This window comes from Martes martes, assembly GCF_963455335.1.
Source record: "Martes martes genome assembly, chromosome: 17".
NCBI lineage: Eukaryota > Metazoa > Chordata > Mammalia > Carnivora > Mustelidae > Martes > Martes martes.
In genome coordinates, this window is record NC_137905.1 from 47,923,656 (window position 1) to 47,944,314 (window position 20,659).

The 20,659-nt window shown below is 42.6% G+C and overlaps 1 protein-coding gene across 1 annotated transcript; it reads left to right on the forward strand.

The window, feature by feature from the left end:
* The first annotated feature begins 6,755 nt into the window (after positions 1 to 6,755).
* LOC308358544 (uncharacterized protein) lies at positions 6,756 to 20,307 on the forward strand. The gene is made up of 6 exons (XM_080828773.1): positions 6,756 to 6,884; positions 7,421 to 7,471; positions 11,920 to 11,963; positions 13,960 to 14,086; positions 15,449 to 15,541; positions 18,076 to 20,307. Exons 3-6 carry the CDS (start codon positions 11,949 to 11,951, stop codon positions 20,259 to 20,261), a joined length of 2,421 nt encoding a protein of 806 aa, XP_080684899.1. The 5' UTR covers positions 6,756 to 6,884; positions 7,421 to 7,471; positions 11,920 to 11,948; the 3' UTR covers positions 20,262 to 20,307.
* Positions 20,308 to 20,659: the final 352 nt, after the last annotated feature.

Below are 20,659 nucleotides of genomic sequence, written 5' to 3' on the forward strand. Positions count from 1 at the left end.
TCCAGAACATTAACGTAATTACTACAGTTGGTTCTTCTCTTCCCACAGCCTCTGTTCTCAAGCTGGGTTCTTATCTGGGCCCTTGTCGGGTTTTCCAAGGATTGTATACAGTGTATATTGAACTATCTTTTGTAATTTTTCTGACAGTACAAACTGGAAAAATGATTTTACATTAGCTAGGACTTAACTGTATTTCACACACCTACTCTTTTTTATCTATCAATGTTAAGGCAGGAATTTATTGTAACACTTTGAAAGTGTCACCAGTAGTTACCAATAACAATTTTTTTAAAAGATTTTATTTATTTGACAGATAGTGAGAGAGAGAACGCAAGCAGGGGGAGTGGGAGAGGGAGAAGCAGGCTTCCTGGCCAAGCGGGGAGCCTGATGTGGGGCTCAATCCCAGGATCCTGGGACCATGACCTGAGCAAAAGGAGACACTTAATGACGGAACCACCCAGGTGCCCCAACAATTTTCTTAATCAACCTTGAATTGGTGATTTCTAACTGCATTTCCATCCCAACTTGAAATGTTTGCCTTCTAATTACTGTAGTATTTATCAAAACTTCTTACATAGGGTCTATATTTTATTCCCTACACCCATGAAAGGAATGCCCCCCAAATTTGTGGGAATTTGATAATTTTATCAAATGTATTTTTGAGGCGAGATTGATAGTTATATGCTTTTCCCTATTGGAAGCTCTGAAGCATTTTTCTGGGAAAGGAGTATATGTCAATATAGATAATACGTCTCTTTGATTTGGAAATCTTATATTTGGAAATTAAGATTATGAGATTAAAATACCAAAATCATGAGCACCATATTGATGATTTCACTGAGTTTTTATAAATGGGAGTAAGTACACATATGTAGGAATTTGAGTTTTGGTATATTCCTATATTAATGTGAAACTATTAAGATTATGGCAGATAACTGTAATGGCAGAAATACATGTTATAGGCTTTGAAAAATCATAGATTGTAGCCTTCATAGCATAATCAAACATAAATACTTGTGAGTCTGTCTCTGTGTGCATGCGTGTGTATATGTGTACATGTATAAGACAACCTGTAAAGGGATGCAGTTCCATGGTGGTTTTCCTTGGCAAGGAGCATTTATTTTGTGGTCTTTTCCCATTTTTAAAAAATACCTCTCTCCTCCATACCTGTTATCTTTCAATTTATGTTTCAGTTTTTCATTGAATATGGAATATTATCAAAGCAGTAAATTACTGTAATAGAATTTGGGAAAGTACCAGGTAATTATCCCTTTAAAGTAAGCCATTATGAGTGTTCTATATTGTCATATGGCATACATAAGATCAAAATTAAAGAAGCCAATTTCAAAGCCAAGAGCTTCTTTGGTTGTTTTACATACACAAATAACTTGATGCATTTTAACAGTTGTATCTTTGTAATTAATGCATGCTGTGCTCGGAGTATAAATCCATAACAGGGAGTGGGCAGATCCTGGAGCTAGAAATAAAGTGAACATATGTTGTGGAGGCATTAACAACAACAACAACAACAACAACAACAAAAGAGTCCTTTTTGAAAAGGTGTGCATGAAGAAAGAACATAAAATAATAGCAGTTGACCCTCTGGATGTGGAACCAATAAAGACGAAGAGCAGGTTTGGATGCTATTCCATAGTCGGACACAATGGTGATTTTTCATTGTAGTCGATTAAAGGGCTTTACTCAGCAGATTATATCAAGTCAAGAGAGGTTCCCACAATTGATTTTCTGGACCACACATTCATAGGATGCTAGGTATTTACTAAGGCCTGTGTTGTCTCAATTTGTGTGGTATGTTGGGGTTTCCTAAGGCTACTTCCATGTGCTTTCATTCCCTATGAGTACTCAGGAGACATTAGGAGTGCTCACAACTGATTTGATAAACTGAAAGGATACAAAGCAAAACGAGCCAAGAGGAAAGGTAGCTAGGATGAAATCTGGAGGATATCAAGTGTGAGTTTCCAAGAGTTCTCTCCTTATGGAATCACAGTGGACTAGGTTTCTTGAGCACTCAATTGTGATAACATGGAACTGTCACCAGAGATGCACCAGAGATTTGGGGCCCTCGATTTTTTATTGGAGGGCTGGTCCCTTAGGCATTCTCTGCCCGGCATGTACCAAAATTAGAGACTCTCAGAAGGAAAATAGATATTCAGCATAAACCACACTGCACAGAGTTTAGGCGCTGTGAGCTACTCTTGGTGAATATTAGAAATCCTCCAGGGTAATCTGAATATCCAGATACTGATCAAGAATGAGACTTGCAAACAGGCCTCTCCAAAGAAAGCAGTCTTAGCTCTGTGTTAAACTTCTCAGCAGATATGATGTCAAAAACCCAGTGCCTTCATTTTGGTTTGTTTTGTTTTTGCTGTTGTAAGATACCATAATAGGCTGTCAGGGAATTTGTTACAGAAAACTCAGGAGATGAAAAAAAATTATTTTTGTCCTCCCAACCCATAAGACTGCAGGTATGGCTTATTGGTTTAAAGTTCCTGAGAAATAGGGTGGATTCTACACAGTTGAAAATGTCTCCTCATTCCAAAAAAAAAAAAAAAGAAAAAAGAAAATGTCTCCCCATAAAGTATTATTAATTATAAAAGAAAACAGAGGAGGTCTATAATGGAGAAATCCAGTCACTACTCTCAGCCAAGATGTTCATTTCACTGATAATAGAACAAACCAACATTTTAGGCCTCCTGATAGGATGTCACTTCACCATTATTACTGCCAAAAAATAGACAATCAAATCTAATCATGAGGGAATATCAGATAAACCCAAATTGACAAGACAGTTTCCTGCTTCACAATTAATTGACCTGAGGGAGCATAATTGACCAAAGACTCCTGCTGCTGTGTTCTAAAATCTACCACCAGATTTGTATAAAGGCCAGTCTTACCGTGATTGCTCCCAGTCAACACAATAAAAATCCCAAGATCCTTGGGGGCTGGACTCCTCTATACAATGAATTTTTTTCAGGGACTCTCTGACAGCTTTGAAGAACTTTACTTAGATTACAAGGCAGTCTAGGATGGTCAGCAAATCTTTCATCCAAAATTTCTTCACTCAGGCTCACACTTGTACCATGATCTCATAGCTCAGATAGCCTCTGTCCCAAGCTCCCTATCATTTGCTCTCACAGATGTTAACCCTAATAAAATATTTGTGTTTTTAAAAAGATTTTATTCGTTTATTTTTGTGAGAGAGAAAGAGCACATGAGCAAGCGAGCACAAGCTGGTGGAGGACAGGGAGCAGAGGGAGAATTGGACTCCCTGCCAAGCAGGGAGCCTGATGCAGAACTGACCTGAGCTGAAAGCAGACGCTTACCTACTGAACCACCCAGGCCCCTGACTAATAAAGTATTTGTTCATTAAAAGTCTTGCCTAGCATCTTGGTGTCCAGTTCTTGGAGGACCAGGACAAACCCAGTATCTTAGAAACACCCCTCTTGGCTCATTCCAGTTATTTCCTTTTCCCTGTGGTAGCCACTAACTCATAGTGGCAGAAATTCATTTAGCCTGTTTTGTACTTAGAAGATTTTATTTTTTTTTTTTTATTTATTTGACAGAGATCACAGGTAGGCAGAGAGGCAGCCAGAGAGAGGGGGGGAAGCAGGCTCCCCGCTGAGCAGAGAGCCCGATAGGGGGCTCGATCCCAGGACCCTGAGATCATGACCTGAGCCGAAGGCAGAGGCTTAACCCATTGAGCCACTCAGGTGTCCCAAGCCTGTTTTGTACTTTATGTAAATGGAGTTATACCCTATGTACAAAATAGAGTATGTATTTTATATCTGGTTTCATTCACTCAACATCATGTCATGATGTTCATCAACATATTGTTGGGAGCAGAGAACTTTATTTTACTTTCATTGTTAGATATTATTGGAGTGTGTAAATGTACCATGATCTAGTCATTCCATTGTTGATGGATATTGGGTAATTTCCAATTTTTGGATATCACACTGAGCACTGACATGAACAGTCTAAAACGTGTCTTGTATTTAATGTATAATACATTTATTTGAGGAAAATTTATATGGGCAGGACATGTATGTTTATTTTTTTGTAGGTACTTTCAAACAGTATTCCAAAGTGGTTATACCAATTTACACTCTCACTAGTGATACGCAAACATTGGCATCTTTATCCATTTGGTTTTTTCAGTGTTTTAAATTTTAGCCTTGGGGTGCCTGGGTGGCTCAGTGGGTTAAAGCCTCTGCCTTCGGCTCGGGTCATGGCCCCAGGGTCCTGGGATCGAGCCCTGCATCAGGCTCTCTGCTCAGCAGGGAGCCTGCTTTCTCCTCTCTCTCTGCCTGCCTCTCTGCCTGCTTGTGATCTCTGTCTGTCAAATAAAGAAATAAAATCTTAAAAAAAATAAATTTTAGTCTTTCTGATCAGAATGTGCTGGTATCTCATAATAATGTAATTTGAATTTACCTTATGATATGGAGTTTAGTACCTTTTCATGATTAATTATTCCCTACACGTGGAATATTTCGGATTTGGCTAATGGCCCCAGCAACATTGAAAGCTATATCTCAATGGAACAATAATTATAAGATTCTTGTGTCTTTTTTACATTTCTGTGTTCCAAATTCTTCTGGGAAATCATCCGTCAAGAACCATGCCTGGCTTAATGCAACATGGCACAGAGAACAGATACAGGTTACTTTCTTCTTTCCTTGTTTGCATTACATATTCTGATTATTGATACCTTGTCAGTTTTAGAAATTACAAATATCCTTTCCTGACTGAGCACATGTTTTCAAATTTTGTCTATTGTATCCTTCACTGAATAGAAATCATTGATTTTAAAATGACCACTAATTTTTTTTCTTAATCTCTGTACTTTGAAACTCCTCAGGCAAAAATATTTCTTTGTGCTTGTTTAAAATTAAATTTCTAGGGGCACCTGGATGGCTCAGTGGGTTAAGGCCTCTGCCTTCGGCTCAGGTCATGGTATCAGGGTCCTGGGATCAAGCCCCGCATCGGGCTCTCTGCTCAGCAGGGAGCCTGCTTCCCCTTCTATCTCTGCCTGCCTCTCTGCCTACTTGTGATCTCTGTCTGTCAAATAAATAAATAAATAAATCTTAAAAAAAAAATCTCCATTTCCAGGGCACCTGGGTGGTTCAGTTGGTTAAGTGTCTGACTCTTGCTTTGGGCTCAGGTCATGATCTGTCAGGGTGGTGAGATGGAGCCCGGCAAGGGACTTCTGCTCGGCAGGGAAACTGCTTGAGAGACTCTCCCTCTGCTCCTCCCCTGCTCACACACTCTCTAAAATAAATAAAACCTTTTTTTTTAAATTTAATCTTTATTTTAGTTTTTCAGTGTTCCAAGTTTCATTGTCTATGCATCACACCCAGTGCTCCATGCAATAGGTACCCTCCTTAATACCCACCACCAGACTCACCCAAACCCCCACTCCCCTCCCCTCTAAAACCCTCAGTTTGTTTCTCAGAGTCCACATTCTCTCATGGTTCGTCTCCCCCTCCGATTTCCCCCCAACTCCCTTCTTCTCTCCTTCTCCCAATGTCCTCCGTGTTATTCCTTATGCTCCACAAGTAAGTGAGACCATATGATAATAGAATATTTTTTTTTAAAGATTTTATTTATTTATTTGTCAGAGAGAGAGAGAGCGAGCACAGGCAGACAGAGTGGCAGAGGGAGAAGCAGGCTCCCTGCGGAGCAAGGAGCCCGATGTGGGACTCGATCCCAGGACGCTGGGATCATGACCCGAGCCGAAGGCAGCCGCTTAACCAACTGAGCCACCCAGGCGTCCCGATAATAGAATATTTTTAAAGAAAAACCCCTCTAGTTCCAACTGAGTTTGAATCTTTTTCTTTGTAGTTCTGTCAATTTTCCCTTTATAAACTATAAGCTGAGTTATTACTTTCCAGAACTTTGAAACTTATCATTATGAAATGGCCCTCTGTATGCCAAGTAATGCTTTTTGTCCCCCTTAAAGTTCTCTTGGGGTAATATTGACATCACAAACTCTACAGTTACAGAAATAATTTGAGGCCCAGGATGATGACTGACATCTTTCTTTACAAAGGATTTTTCACTTGCTTCTGCAAGGGTTGGAAGATGCCCGCGATTCACTTTCACGCAATTTCAGGGACTAAGGTGACTTTACGTTTGCGTTTAGATCCTGTCCAAGAAGGCCATGTTTCCTTTTGGTCTTATTCCTATGGTGAAGCTCTTTGGGGTTTACCAGGAAGTCTCTGTTGTAGGCAACGGATTTGTGTGTTTTAGTCCCTCCAGCATGTCTAAAGTGGTACTCAGTTTCTCCGCCTTTCGAGGAACAGAATCTACACTCTCCTAACGCCGACGTGCTAGAATAGTTAAGACCTCTGCCCAGACCTTCTTTTGAAAACCAGGAGCTTAGAGCAGTCAGGCATTTCCGCCCCAGGGGAGCATCTTTCTGTTTTTCGGTCCCACAGTCAGTGAAATGTAATAGGGACCACGGCCCTGTAGCCTACCGCCCCCCGCCCCAGGCAGTCTGGAACCTGTAGTCCAGAGATCCTAGTAACCACATCCCGCCGCTACAGTGAGGCGGGTCTGTAAACTTTCCCTCCCGTCCCTCCGCGGGATTCTGGGAAGTGTAGTCCAGGAGTTCCTTGTAGTCGCCGGTACTTCCATTGAGGACGGTGGTTTTCGGGAATTCTGGGAAGTGTAGTCCAGGAGCGCCTGTTGGTCTCAGGCACTTCCGCCCCCAGGAGGACGCCGTAGCAGCCATCTTTTCCTGATTACAGTGTTTCAGGTTCGCTGTCCACGATCCATTCAAACTTCCCCCGAGAACGCACCTGGGTCCCGCAGCCACCAGCATTTCATTTGGGGAGAAAGAGGAAGAGCGGCTGAAAACGGAGGTTTGATAGCCGAGGGTGGCGATTTGCGTTCTCCTGGGCGGAGCTTTGCGCGTTGGAGACCTCTCCGGGATGGGGCGGGCTCTGGTTGTGCTTTCCCGGGTTTGAGGGTCTCCCGGGCTCTCTGCACCCCTGTCCTAGCTTCCCACCCGCGAGCTATTTGTCTTCATATGGGTGGGTTACCGGATAGGTTACTTAATCCCTCTGTGTCTCGGTTTGCTGTTCTGTAAAAGGGAAGTAGAAGTAATACGTTGCCAATACTGTGTTGTGAGGAATACAATGTTCTGAGGCAAGAAGCGAGGTAGTACAAGTAAAAGGTTTAAAACTGCCTCGCAGGAGACCTCTTGTTATTAAAACTACTGTAATTATCCAAGAAGCGCCCATTTCTTAGGTTCTATGAGCGCAGGAAGCACAATTGTCTGGACTCCTGACCTTTTTTTTGGGAAGGAGAGAGTTGCTTCTAGTTGGTACCGGGGAGTGTGATTTATCGGGAATGGAAACACAAACCTGATATTTAACAACCTCCTTTCCTTCCCCAGCAGTGACTTCTCAAAAAGCACTGCGCGGAGGAGGAGGCATCAGAGCTCCACGTGAGTAGAGCTTGGCATTCTTCTACTGAGATAGTCACGGAAATTGGAGAATGTGTGGGACACGCACTTGCATCATGATTATAGCTGAGCCTTAGTTGCTAAGTTTGATTCTAAAAGCTTTACACAGATGAACACATTTCCGTCACACAGTGGCTCTGTTAAGCAGTACTGCTGTTTTTCCTACATTATGTTATTGTTTTAAAGATTTATTTAGGGAGAGCGAGCCCGCGCATGCGAGCTGGGGCGGGGGGAGAATCAGAAGGAGAGGAAGAGAATCTCAAGCAGACTCCCTACTGTGAAGCCCTACATGGGGCTGGATCCCATGACCCAGAGATCAGGACTCAGGTGGAAACCCAAGAGTCTGATGCCATCCAGGCACCCCTGTTTTTCCTACCTTTAAAATTTTATTTTTTAAAAAGATTTTATTTACTTACTTGACGGAGAGAGACACAGCGAGAGAGGGAATGCGAGCAAGGGGAGTGTGAGAGGGAGAACCAGGCCCGGATGAGCAGGGAGCCTGATGCGGGGCTTGATCCGGATGATGACCTGAGCCAAGGCAGAGCTTGAGCTGAGCCACCCAGGTGCCCCTATTTTTCTTACTTTAAAGTAACTTTCTGATCTGTGTCATATATTTCAAATAGTATTTATATTCTAAAAGTAGCCTAATCGTTATCAAAAATACAAAAATACATAAATAAAACCGTCAATTACCCATAACCTTGGAATGTAACAATAACATTTTAGCCTCTTACCTGGTTACTCTGTGTATATTTCTGTTAGTGGCCGCTGTTTCCCTTGGGCCTGATGGTACGCTGCAGTGCCATTTAAATTGTGGTCTGCAGACCGGTGGCATCGGCATCACTTGGGTAGAAATACTTGTCCTTGAGCCCCTTCTGAGACATTCTGATTTAGACTTCCTGCCCGTGGGGCCAGGAATCTGCATTCCAGCAAGATCCTGGGGAGATTCCTGTGCATGTGAAAATTCGAGAAGCTAAAAAAAGCCTCTTGTCTGGAAACAGACCTAGAAATTTTACTTCGCTGGATGTCATAGATAAAACTGAGCTGGATGTACCATACGGTCTACTGAGTCCAGTGATTTTTAAACCCACTAGTCAACTGTCAGGTCTCCTTGCAGTGTATTGACTTGAGCAGAAAGCAGCTGGCAAGTAGAGTCAAAATGGAGGGAATTCGAAAATCTGAAGATATATTTCTCCCAGGCCTCGGGGAATGGGTTCATTGCCATCTTTTGCACCAGAGAAATTCTGCCTGAAGTCGGATCAGCTTGTAGTTACTGTTAGTTAACAGGAGATATTTTTTATTATTTTTTATTTTATTTTTATAGAGAGAGAGTATGAATGGGGGGAGGGGCAGAGGGAGAGAGAGAATCCTAAGCAGGCTCCACACCCAGCGCCTGATGCTCCGTTAGTGAGCATCAGCCAGAACCCCCAGGAACATACCTGTAATCAAAGAGTTAAGTTCATTTTAGCTTGCTGAAGCAAAGAAGCCCACACACCCAGGTGTCTTAGTAAGAGGCTATTAGGTGGGGCTGCTTATAGGGTTTTGGCTTGTGGTAGCTGAGTTGGGAGTTTTAAGCAGTGAGGGTTTGTTCTGGTTTACCTGCTGTCCAGAAGCAGAACCAAGTTGATGACTGAATATTGTAATAATTTTTATCTAGTAGGTGGGAGAAACAAAATGAGTCTATAGTTGTCGCTATTTTTTCCTTCTTTCACTATATTTTCTTTTTTTTAAATTTTTTAAAAATTTCTTGCAAAATTAACATACAATGTATTATTTGTTTCAGGGGTACAGGTCTGTGATTCATCAGTCTTACAGGATTCACAGGACTCAACATAGCACATACCCTCCCCAGTGTTCATCCCCCAGCCACCCTATCCCTCCCACTACCTCCCCTCCAGCAACCCTTAGTTTGTTTCCTGAGATTAAGAGTCTCTTATGGTTTGTCTCCCTCTCTGGTTTTGTCTTATTTCATATTTTCCTCTCTTCCCCTATGAGCCTCTGTCTGATTTCTCAAATTCCTCATATCAGTGAGGTCATAGGAGAATTGTCTTTCTCTGATTGACTTAATTTCGCTCAGCCTAATACCCTCTAGTTCCATCCATGTCATTGCAAATGACAAGATTTCAGGGTTTTTTCTGATGGCTGCACAATATTCCATGGTATATATATACCACATCTTCTTTATCCATTTGTCTGTTGATGGACATCTGGGCTCTTTCCATAATTTGGCTATTGTGGACATTGCTGCTATGAACATGGGGGTGCACGTGCCCCTTCAGTTCATTACATTTGTATCTTTGGGGTAAATACCCAGTTGTGCAACTGCTGGGTCTTAGGATAGCTCTATTTTCAACTTCTTGAGGAACCTCCATACTGTTTTCCACTCAGTTGTCATTATTAATAGTCAGCCACTCATGTTGGGAGGGCAGTTCTTGAGGTCTTTTTGTCAGTGTAGAAGGTCTTTATCTCTGTGTTAAGGACTGTCTTGTCCTTTTCACGTTCATCACTTAGACTGAGTGGCCCTGTCGGATTCTCTCTGATCCGTGGGAAACACCAAATTCTAGCTGCTGTTGCTGCTAGCTTCCAGAGCCATTTTTTGGGGTCTCTTTCACAGCTTTATCATACTGGTATATTGTTTTTGGTTTTTTTGCTGAACCATTTGAAGGCAAGCTAGAGACTGATCAAGATGGAATTAATAACAGTGATAACACACTGTTACCTAAGCCACAGCCCATACTCCGTTTTTCCAGTTTCCCCAATAAAGTCTCTGAGAGCAGTTTTCCTTTTCTAGTTCAGGGTTCAGTCCTGTGATCTGCACTGAACTTAGTTTTTATTTCATTAACCTCCTTTAGTCTAGAAGATTCCGGGGCACTTGGCTGGCTCAGTTGGTAGAGCGCTCAACTCTTGATCTCCGGGGTGTGAGTTTGAGTTCCCATTGGCTATAAAGATTACTTAAAACAAAACAAAATAGAATGATTCCTCAGACTGCATTTAGCTCATGATATTTGTATGAAGAATATGGGCAAATTACTTTGTAGAATGTCCTTCCTTTTTTGGTTTATCTGATACTTGTTTGTGATTGGGTTCTGGCTCTGCGGTAGCAGCAGGGATGCTCCAGAAGTAAGCGGTGAGGCCACCTTCTTGGTGCGTCATGGGAAGCCCGTGTCTGTGGGTTTGTTCCAGTTGCTGGTATCAGGTTATTTTCTTGGGTAAGGAATCTGCCAGTTAATATTTTGAGACTGTGTGACTATCTTATTCCCAAACTTTCACCATTTTTGTAGCATCCGCTGATGATTTTCTAACTCTCTTTCATTCTCCATTTTTTGGTTTGCCTTCTGCCATATCAGGAACTTTCTCTTCTCACCTATTTCTTTCTTTCTTTTTTTTTTTTTTAAGATTTTATTTATTTGACAGAGAGAAATCACAAGTAGGCAGAGAGGCAGGCAGAGAGATAGGGGGTAGCAGGCTCCCTGCTGAGGAGAGAGCTGGATGCGGGGCTCCATCCCAGGACCCTGAGATCATGACCTGAGCCGAAGGCAGAGGCTTAACCCACTGAGCCATCCAGGTGCCCCTCACCTATTTATTTCTTATATATTCCTTTATTCATAACAATATGCTTACGCCTCAGATGCCTGTCTTTTTTATTTACCCTACGTGTGGACTGTCAACCTGTTTTTTGTTGTTTGGAGAATCTCGGGTTTGATAAGTTTTCTTTACCTCCATACCTACCTGTCAAAAGTGCGCTTCCTGCTTAAAAAGAAACTTCACTTATTTTTATACCTTTTTAGAAAAAGTGGGCTGTGTCGATTTAGATACTGTTGTTGAGGTAACAAATTATCAGAAAGACAACCAGAGATCTTGAGCTGTCACCGAGATTCACATGACAGAGCAACAACTGTGAACTCCCGTGTATTTTAACAATATTCTCTTGGTAGAAATCACACTCACAGGAATAATTTCAAACCATAGAATATCATTCTGCAGAACATACTACGCAATTGGAAAGGAATAAGAAACTGACAGCGCTCTGATAGCTTTCAACTTTACAGCAATCCCATGAGATTGATAATTCTTCTCCCCCACTTGCAGATGACAGAACCGAGGCAGAGAGACGTTAATCATCAGGCCAAGATCACACTGCTAGCCAGGATTTCAGCCCTCGCATATTGACTCCAGAGCCTTCTCTTATGGCTGTTGTCTCAATTTATACCCTACCCAGAATAAGAATTACTGCTGTCGAAACTACAGGCTCACTGGGATGGGGCCATTTACGTGATTGGGCAGGTGGTTCCTTGAACTCCTGCTGAAAGGGGTCAGGGGGCTGTCTGGTATACGTGCCGAGTTCCACTCATCACGCCGTGTTCACCTGCACGGTCCCATAGGTTAATGGTGTACTTGACCGTTTCCACTGACTTCTTTCTCCTTTCTAGGATTCTGTTTCCCCAGAAGGAAAGAGAATATGAGCATATTCAAGGTGAGTAGGGCTTGCCTTTCTTGCTGTTAAAAATGTCATTTTAGGGGTACCTGGGGGGCTCAGTCGGTGAAGCATCTGCCTTCGGCTCCGATTGTGATCTCCGGGTCCTGCAATCGAGCCCCACATTGGGCTCCCTGCTCATTCTCTCTCTCTCAAATAAATAAATGAAATCTTTAAAAAAAAAGTCATTTTGGCCCTCAGAGACTGCATATAAATTCTCTTTTAAGGAGAGTGCAGCTGTGGACTTGTTGAGTGTGTCAGGTGCTTTTTTCTTTACGCCTTTTAAGTTTAATTGGTTTTGGTTTTAGCTTTCATTTCATCCGTTTTTAATCTCACAAGGAAAAGTAGGACAACTAATAGAAATGAGAATATCTTGCCCCTCGCTACTTCCCCTGCTTCCAAATAGATGCTTTATTTCTGTAATCTCGTCACATGTTCAACTGACTGAGCCAGCCAGGCACACAGTTACTATATAACAATTGCTGTATCATATTCTCTTCACATTTGTATACCTATTTTTTAAAACTATTCTCTATTCATAGACATTTAGTTTAGGTTTTTTACTATTTTAGGAACACTACAGTGAGAGTTTTCCTGATTCAATCTGTTTCTCAAAAGACCGTTCTGAAAATTACTGCCCTTTTTTGTCCTTAATGTATTGGGTATTAGGTATTCAGAATTGAAGAGGTCCGTTTTATATCTGGTGCACTGGATGTTTTTTGGTAGGATACTCAAATATGGCACAGTTTGTTGGGATCAGACTTCAGCTTCACAGGAAAAGATATTGTTAGAAGCTTTCTAATGACAAGAGCTAGCTTCTGTCTCACCCAAACCTAAGTCACAAACCCTATGTGTAGTTTATTTACTGTTTTTATTTTCCCCTGAGTGTACTTTTAAAATTATTTATTTATTTCTTAAAGATTTTATGTATTTATTTGAGAGAGAGAGCGCACGAGCAGGGAGAGCAGCAGAAAGAGAGAGAGAAGCCGGCTCCTCACTGAGCAGAGAGCCCGACACAGGCTCAATCCCAGGACCCTGGGATCATGAGCTGAGCCGAAGGCAGATGCTTAACCCACTGAGCCACCCAGATGCCCCCAGCATTTTTTTTTTTTTTAATTTTTAGTCAAAATAATACATAACCTTAGTTTAAAAAAATCCAGGGGTGCTAAAGGTTTTGTTGCTCACTGCATTGACACCTCAGAACAATTTTATGAAGAGGGGCTTGGTTTTATCTTCATTTTATTTTTTTTAAAAGATGTCATTTATTTATTTGAGAAAGAAAGAGAAAGAGAGAGCCTGAGCCTGTGAGTGCTTGAGCAGGGGAGGGGCTGAGGGGGAGGGATCCCAGCACCCTGAGATCATGACCTGAGCAGAAGGCAGACACTTAACCAACTGAGCCACCCAGGTGCCTCTATGTTCAGTTTAAATATGAAGACAAGGGGTTGTGAAAAAGACGTCTGCTTAAATTCACACAGAACAGCAGCGATCTGGAGTCAGAGTGTGGTATTCAAGTGAAGACAGATTACAGGAAGAGAGAGAGTTTTTCATTCAGTGACCTGGCATGCCCTTTTGGTTTATTTCCACAAAGAGCGCTACTCCTGACTTGGTTCCCACCCTAGTGGAAGACAGTGCTGGGGCTAAACTGTTCGATATTTCTGAAGTAATTGGCAGTGTTAATGAAAAAGTAAAACCTTTTTAGTTGAGGATACACCTGTTAGTATTTTAGGGAGTTTGCTTATTAACAGTGCTCACTGAGAGGGCCGGGTAAATAGACAAAACTTTCTTTTCCATAGCAGCACTTGTGATGAGGCTGAGGACAATTGGTGTGTAGCATCAGCAGGAGAGAAGGAGAAGGGCTGGGAAATCTACGAATTGCTCAGGGGCCAGAGCACCTCCCCACTGGTCCTCCCCACCAGTCCTCCCCACCCATCCTTCTACCTCTTGCAGTCGACCTTAGGTGTAAGATTGAGGTTGTAAGTGTTTGCTGTATGTGTAGGAAGCAGTGACTTTCAAGGACGTGGCCGTGGCCTTCACGGAGGAGGAGCTGGGGCTGCTGGACTCTGCCCAGAGGAAGCTGTACCGTGACGTCATGTTAGAAAACTTCAGGAACCTGGTCTCAGTGGGTGAGAATAGCCTCCCTCTGGAGGATCTTTGTCACCTTGGGGTTTTAAGGCTTTGGGGCTCTTAAAATGGTTCCCTGAGTTTAGGGATTGGATTTTGCTAATTCTTATGGGACATAGGATGTTTCTGGTCTCTCTGAACAGGATCTTTTAGGTCTTTTTCATTTGGGTTTTTGTAAAGGACTATAAATGGACAGTATACTGCTATACCTTGTCTATTTGATTTCAGGTCTCACTCCTATCATATTAGTGAATTATAAAACTGATTTACTGAGTTCTGTGAGCAGTTTTGAATGCAATCAATAGGAGAGAGAATATCAGAGCTTCTTTGGATACATTGCAGCAAAAAACTAGTTGATTGCATGAGTGTGTGAGGGTCACTGGGAGGAGATCGGGGGAAAACAGGTTAGAAATAGGTCATTCAAACTTTGGGTAATACCCATCTCTATGTTTGTAATTGGGTCATGAAATAAATGCTATTTCTTCAATGGGTCATAATTTAAAAAAAGGTTTGAAAAATACACTTTCGATATCTTGGATATGCAGTTGGAACTCAAATTTTAGCTCTAGCATGTTCGTTTTATTTATTTTTAACATACCTACTTGCAATTTTAATTAATAGTTATAATTCAAAAACAGATTTATATACTTGGTAAGGCCCTCGTGAAAATAGAAGTACAAATCTTGAGGATCTGTTTTTTGAAGTTGGCGTCACTTTATAGACCGATAAATCTACTGTCCAAAAGTGGGTTGCTTTTATTACTAATGCATCTATATGATTAAATCAGCATGGAGGAAACATGTACTTTTTGGATGAAACCAAATGTTTTGTTAACAGGGCAACAAGAGTATCATCTTTCTTTTCTTTTCTTTTCTTTTTTAAGATTTTATTTATTTATATGAAAGGGGCGAGGGGCAGAGGGAGACGTAGACTCCCCACTAAGCAGGGAGCCGATGCAGGACTCGATCCTGGGATTCCAGGCTCATGACCTGAGCCGAAGGCAGTTGCTTAACTAACTGAGCCACCCAGGTGCCCAATAGTATCATTTTTCATTACAATGGTATAAAAGCTGGTAAGCTCGTGTATGCAGAAACCAAAGCTTGGTTTCTATCACGTGGGTCTTTAGACACTGAACACAGGGTGAAGAAATAATCTAATACATTCTATCCATCTGTTCCCCAAAGCTTTACTTTCAGTAAAGATACAGGTATTATTTGTAAGAAGAACATACAAAAAGAATTGGGAAATCTTTGTCTAGAGGGACAGCAGCTCTTCAAAGACTACTGTCCTCGGTTTGCAGAATAGGATAATCTTCTCTAGGAAGTAGCATGCTCATTTTAACTCATGACTTTGCGTGTTCTCAGGACATCAACCCTTTAAACGAGATAAATGGCGCACAGAAAGAGAAGAGAGGCTGTGGCTGACGAAGACAGCGCCCCAGATAGAGAGAAATGTGGGTAAGAATGAAGCAGCTGTGCGTTGTCGCAGTTTCCTGCCCATCTGCTTTGTTTCTGTTTCAGCGCACCCGTGTGCTGTCCCCCGTGTCCAAGTGCCAGACCTCTTCCCTGAATCATCGCCGCAGGCTTCGCAGTGGTGCCTGCTCCCACCCGTCTCCTGTGGCCTGTTCTTTAAGTAGCAGCCCGGGGGATCCTTTTTAACTTCAAGTCCAATCATGGTAGTCTGCTGTTCAAAATTCTCTTATGGCTTCTTGTACTCGGAATAAAACCCACCGAGAGCAGCTTCTGTAGCGAGTCCTCTGGGATCTGCTCCTCATCCCCACGGCCTGGCTGGCGGCGGCTGTCCTTCCTCTCGCTCCGCCTTCCCCACCTACCTTGTCCTCCCTGCCCTTGCTTAGACCTGCGAAGGAAGCTTCTGCCCCAGAGTCCCTCACTTGCTCCTCTCTGCCTCGAATAGTCTCTCACCTGGAACCCTTCAGACCCCTCTGGACTTCCTGCAGGTCACTGCGTTCTGATCTCCCGCAAGGGTTCTGACCACCCTGTTGAAAATGTCGTTCTCTCTTGACACTCTGTGCGCTCCCTTATTTTGGGTGATTGTCACCTCACGTATTTTTATTCATTTGTTTATTTTATCTTCATCTCCTCACTGGAGTGTAATCTTCAAGAGTGGAGGAATTTTGTCTGTTTTGTTGATTGTTCACTATCCTCGGTGCTTAGAATAGTCCTGGTACATGGCAGGGCCCCTGTAAATATATGTTGAATAAACGAATGAGCTAATCTATAGGAAAACCTGCCCTCCACAGAAATAGCTAAGAGGTGGTGGACAGATCCATGTGAAGAAGGGATATTGCAAAATATTTTTTGTCTTCAAATGAATTCTTTTTTTTTTTTTTTTTAAGATTTTTATTTATTTGACAGAGAGAGACACGAGAGAGAGAACACAAGCAGGGGGAGGGGGAGACGGAGAAGCAGGCTTCCCACTGAGCAGGGAGCCGCATGCAGGGCTTGATCCCAGGACCCTGGGATCATGACCTGAGTCGAAGGCAGCGGCTTAACCCACTGAGCCACCCAGGCGCCCTTTGTTGTTGTTGGGGTTTTTGGTTTTTTTTTTTGATAGAGGATTATTCTGTCCACTTCTTTTTTTTTTTTTTTTAAAGAATTTATTTATTTATTTGACAGACAGAGATCACAAGTAGGCAGAGAGGCAGGCAGAGAGAGAGAGGAGGAAGCAGGCGCCCCGCAGAGCAGAGAGCCCGATGCGGGGCTCGATCCCAGGACCCCGGGATCACGACCCGAGCCGAAGGCAGAGGCTTTAACCCACTGAGCCACCCAGGTGCCCCTATTCTGTCCACTTCTTAGGCAGCTCCCCCAGAGGAGGGAAAAAATTCAACTTCCATATCTTTTATATCAGGGCATGGAAGGTCTCAGAAAATAGCCGGCTTGTGAGTTACCCTTTCCCTAAAAAGGTTTGCCCAGCTGCATCCCATTTGCTTCTTTCAAATGCAGGTATATAATCATAAATGGATCTTACATCATTACTGCAGACTTAATGTTTGTGTATGGATTTAAATATATGACTTTCTTAGAACACTGAAAAAATTAAATTTAAAAATAAATAAATAAAATGGAAAATAAATAAATAAATATATGACTTTTGAAGGCATTTCGTGTAATGACAGCTTTCCTACTTGTGATGATTCCTTATAGTTTCTAGTCTGTTTCTTCTAAATAACATAAGCAATGGAATTTATTTCCCATCTCACCAGTAAACTGCACTCTGCACTTCGAAACAGTCATTCTTGTTGAAGGCCAATGTATCTATATACAAAAATTTTCCACACTATTTTCAGAGAGACAGCATTCTTCCCTGGCCTCTAAATTTGACTCCTTTTGAGGTGGGGGTTTGGGGCAGGGGTGGGGGAAGGCCTTTAGAGAGCCAGTACCGAAGTCTCAGAAGGATCTAGTGTATAGATCTTCATGCTTTTCTTTCTTTAGCACCCTTGGTTTTCTCCTCAATACCCCCTTAGTATACTGCTGCTTCTGGTGCAGACTTCCAACTTCTTAGCAAACTATATTTTCCCCTCCTTGTCCTATTTCAGACACCTTACTTGTGCTACTCTGATTTGTTTACACTTCAACTGGGATTTAGAATTCTAGACAATCTCAGACATCAGATTGGGATTCGTCTATGCATACATTTCCTGAACACCTACTGACTGCTGGGCACTATTAAAAGCTGTCAACACTGCCAGCTGCTTGTCCTTATTGACACTGTACTGTGGTGGGAAAGACCATGTAATTTTTGAAAAATGACTTAATTGTCAGGTGGTAGTAATTTTGTTTTAGATGGATTTCATTAATGCTAATTGTTGGTTTCGATCAGTGGGTAAGCCTGAGTATTTCATATATGGTGGAAAAGGTAAGCAGAACAATCCTGGGGTTCATTAAAGTCTCCTACGGTGTCCTAAGTGTGAGATCTTGACTCTTTGAACAAAGTTTTCACTTGTCCACATCTCTGAATTCTGTCCCTATAGGAGGGAACAGCCAAAGTGCGCTGAGGACCATTCAAGACAGAGAGCCACATGAAGAGCTTTCCTGCTGGCAGATCTGGCAACACATTACAAATGACCTATCCAGACCCCCAGACTCCATGATAAATAGTTCTCGATTTCACAAACAAGGTGATTCTCCGTGCCAGCTTGGGGCAGGACTCTCCATTCAAATTTCTGAAGATGAGAACTGTATACCACATTGTAAAGTGGATGGTCCTAATGGTACTGAAAACTCACACCTTCCAATTTTGAGAGCCCAGGACTCGTGGAGGAAATCTTCTTTGGCTGAGTCACAGAGATATCGAAACAGATCCCAGCAAATTTCCATGAAAAATAAGCTGTGTCAGTGTAAACAGGATGTTGATGTCATTGGTTGGATTTCATATCACCTAGATCATGGAGTTCACAGAAGTGACCAGCCTTATAGCAACGATGATAGTGAGAAAGACAGTGTGAAGATTTCAGCATTGGACCAGAATCGTATGACTCGCACAGGACCAAAACCTCACCAGTGTAATGAATGTGGGAAAACCTTCAGTGATCTCCCTACCTTTGATCTTCATCGGCAGTTGCACTCAAAAGCAAAGTCTCATACCTGTGGCGAGTGTGGAAAAGGCTTCCGTTATAGCTCAGTTCTTCATATTCATCAGAGAGTTCACGTGGGGGAGAAGGGCTCTAAGCGTGGTGAGTGTGGTAAGGAATTCAGTGAGAGCTCACTTCTGCAACCCCCTCAGAAAGTCCATGCTGTAGAGAAGCCATTTAAATGTGAGGAGTGTGGGAAAGGCTTTGGTCGTAGATCAGCACTTACTGTTCATTGTAAAGTCCACACAGGAGAGAAACCTTATCATTGTGAGGAGTGTGGAAGGGCCTTCAGTCAGGCCTCTCATCTCCAGGACCATCAGAGGGTCCACACTGGGGAGAAGCCATTCAGATGTGGTGCATGTGGTAAAAGCTTCAGTCGGAACTCACATCTTCAGTCCCATCAGAGAGTCCATACGGGAGAGAAACCATACAAATGTGAGGAGTGTGGGAAGGGCTTCATTTGTAGTTCAAATCTATACATTCATCAGAGGGTCCACACAGGAGAAAAACCCTACAAATGTGAGGAATGTGGTAAAGGCTTTAGTCGCCCTTCAAGTCTTCAGGCCCATCAGGGTGTTCACACTGGAGAGAAATCCTACATATGTAATGTGTGTGGTAAAGGCTTTACTCTGAGTTCAAATCTTCAAGCCCATCAGAGAGTCCACACAGGAGAGAAACCATACAAATGCGATGAGTGTGGGAAGAGCTTCAGGAGGAACTCCCATTATCAAGTTCATCTGGTAGTCCACACGGGGGAGAAACCCTATAAATGCGAGGTATGTGGAAAGGGATTCAGTCAGAGTTCATATCTTCAAATCCATCTGAAGGCGCACAGCGTAGAGAAACCTTACAAGTGTGAGGAGTGCGGACAGGGCTTCAATCAGAGTTCCCGACTTCAGGTTCACCAGCTGATCCATACTGGTGAGAAACCATACAAATGTGACGAGTGTGGGAAAGGATTCAGTCGTAGAGCAGATCTCAAAATTCATTGCAGAATCCACACAGGAGAGAAACCATATAATTGTGAGGAGTGTGGGAAAGTATTCAGGCAGGCCTCAAATCTTCTGGCCCATCAGAGAGTCCACAGTGGAGAGAAACCATTCAAATGTGAAGAGTGTGGGAAGAGTTTCGGTCGCAGTTCACACCTCCAAGCCCATCAGAAAGTCCACACTGGGGAAAAGCCGTACAAATGTGAGGAGTGTGGGAAGGGCTTCAAGTGGAGCTTGAATCTTGACATGCATCAGAGGGTCCACACAGGAGAGAAACCGTACAAGTGTGGGGAGTGTGGTAAGCACTTCAGTCAGGCCTCAAGCCTTCAGCTTCATCAGAGCGTCCACACTGGAGAGAAACCGTACAAATGTGATGTGTGTGGTAAGGTCTTCAGTCGCTCTTCACAACTGCAGTCTCACCAGAGAGTTCACACGGGGGAGAAACCTTACAAGTGTGAGACATGTGGTAAGAGCTTCAGCTGGCGATCAAATCTTACCATTCATCACAGAATCCATGCTGGTGATAAATCCTATAAAAGTAATAGGAGCGGGAAGGACATCAGAGAGTCCACACAAGAAAATAGCTGTATAAAATGATTTTTTAAAAGAAAACCCAGGTGTCATGTGAATTCTTCCAATCATGAAGTTCAAAAGAAAAAATCCTTTGTTTCACGAAAAGTCAATGTTTGAGCCACAGTTTAACATATCCCAGTAGTCAGGAGGCCACACAGAAGAGAACACTTACGAGTGGCATAGCAAGGTACAGTTTGAACTTTGACCTTTATTAAATACTACTCAGGGGAGGCTTTGGGAAGGATGAGTTTTATCAGGCCTTGTATAAAAGCATGATGGACATACAAAGTAATGCCCGTTAGAATGTAAGCTCTATAAATGCAGAGACTTGTTCTGAATCTGCAATAGTCTTAACATTGCCAGGGACTTGGGAGGTGTGCAGTACTTGTTCAGTTAATAAACAGGGGACATGGATTTTTGAC